Source organism: Limulus polyphemus, unplaced genomic scaffold (assembly GCF_000517525.1).
Source record: "Limulus polyphemus unplaced genomic scaffold, Limulus_polyphemus-2.1.2 Scaffold309, whole genome shotgun sequence".
Taxonomy (NCBI): domain Eukaryota; kingdom Metazoa; phylum Arthropoda; class Merostomata; order Xiphosura; family Limulidae; genus Limulus; species Limulus polyphemus.
In genome coordinates, this window is record NW_013665919.1 from 666,842 (window position 1) to 668,809 (window position 1,968).

Genomic DNA, 1,968 nt, shown 5'->3' on the forward strand with positions numbered 1-1,968 from the left:
AAAAAAAAAAAAAAAAGGCAATAGTGTTGCCTTCCGTCTTTTAGTCATCAACTTTGTGTTTATGTTTCTGGTAACAATTTCTCAGTGATAAATACAACTCTTGTTCATGAGTGCCAAAGCACACCCCTGGTTGTCTTACAACTTACACAAGCAGGTCAAACTATAATGACCTTGCCCCTTGAGTACAATTGTTTTACATTACAGCATACATGTAAAAAAAAAAGCAATGTAGCACATCTTCTGTAGTACTTTACTCTATTTATACAACACACAAAATACATACTGCATCTCCATCTGGTATTAAGTTGAAATATTCTGTGTACTGGTAGCTCATTCCAACATTGTTAACTATCAAGAGAAAAAATAAAACCATCAAATAAAACTTTTCTGAAATCACACATAAAGATAGTAACATAATAGATAATGCAAAAAGATGGGGAAATAATTTTTAACTTATTTTATTTACAGAATATACTTAAAACATACAAATGAAATTTTAAGGAAACAAAAAGAGAGAGAGAGAAACAAATTTGATACATTTAAAATATAACCTTGATAAATCATTATGAGAACACAATTAATTTCCATGAGTAGAATGGTCTGATTCAGCATACATGTAAATATCATTTTTATTCTTTTCCACTGCTTTTAACACAACCTTTAAGTACTATAATTACTTTGAAAATGAGAGTTTCACTTACATAGTCTTCATTTCATTAGTTAATTTCCTCTTTAAAAGAACTTTACTATAACATCTATAAAATCCATAAAAAAACTAGTTAGCAGAACATTTTCTAAATTAGATATAATTTTAATTGGTTAAATTTTCTGAATTTTACTTAAACATGTAATTTCACTGATGATTAAGAGTAATATGTATTTCTACATTACCCAAAACACCAATTTCTAGTCCTTCCAGCTCTTGTCTTATCTTGTGGTAGATGTCAAAAGTTCCAGTAAAATCCACAGAAATCACCTTGGTTTTCACAACATACATTTTCTCTGAAAATAATTATCTGAAGATTAATAGGATTTTTCAATTACAACATCTTATGGCTTAAGAACAAGAAGGTATGCCAAATACTAATTATTTTGGAACAGTTTCAGATTTGCAATCTCTAGACTCTTACCAATCCATAAATGATCACTAGGCTCCCATAAATAAGTAATTTCATATATTATATATAAATATACATAAGAGGTATTAAAAAAATTACCTGTTCACATTTACAAATGCTTGAATTATGTTACTTTTCATGTTGTAAAATCATATAGAAATACATTTGTACATCCTTACACTAAAAAAAAAGTATTTTAACTTCCTTTAGCTGCTAAATCTATTAAAAAACACATTTATTCAATAACTGTCTATTAACTATACACTTAGTTATTGTATAGATATAGTTGATTGTGTCTAGATATTAACTTGGCACTTTTCACATACTGTACTAAGCTACCAAGTAATGAAATTAGATTCAAATGTACCGAGTTGCTTGGTTTTCAGTTTACAACTTCAAACTATGTGCTTTTATTTTACAAACAAATTACGTACCTATTTCTTCAGCAACTGTCTTCAACTTGTCTGGAGATCGGCTGATCAATACTATGTCAAATCCCTTAGAGGCTAACTACAGGAATGAAAAAATATTTTGTACTGAAACACAGGAAAAGTTGGAAAAACGAAAGAGTGGCATAAACCCTCTTACATATTTGTGTGTCATTTGTACTCAGTTATATAAAGTGTGGGAAGTAAGGAAGAAATCAGACACTTTTCTTAAAGCAATTTACCTACATGTTTACATAATTAAAAAAGATTACTAAGTACATTTGACTGTTTGTTGAATAAACTATGAGATGATATTGTCACACATATCCATGTGGTATTACAGCATTCTAAAGGTCAAATGCTGGCTAAACTCTGAGAACTGACCAAAGGCACACAGGGATAGGACAGCAGAAAGGATAAAC

At 29.3% G+C, this 1,968-nt stretch overlaps 1 protein-coding gene across 1 annotated transcript in view; it reads right to left on the minus strand.

The window, feature by feature from the left end:
* The window catches only part of LOC106457269 (very-long-chain 3-oxoacyl-CoA reductase-like), a 47,965-nt gene that overhangs the window by 25,381 nt on the left and 20,616 nt on the right, over nt 1-1,968 (minus strand). The window contains exons 3-5 of the mRNA XM_013916660.2: nt 1,553-1,628; nt 892-1,002; nt 284-348 (exon numbers count right to left, since the gene is read on the minus strand). Coding sequence (XP_013772114.1) covers nt 284-348; nt 892-1,002; nt 1,553-1,628 — 252 coding nt within the window. The remainder of the gene's footprint in view (nt 1-283; nt 349-891; nt 1,003-1,552; nt 1,629-1,968) is intronic.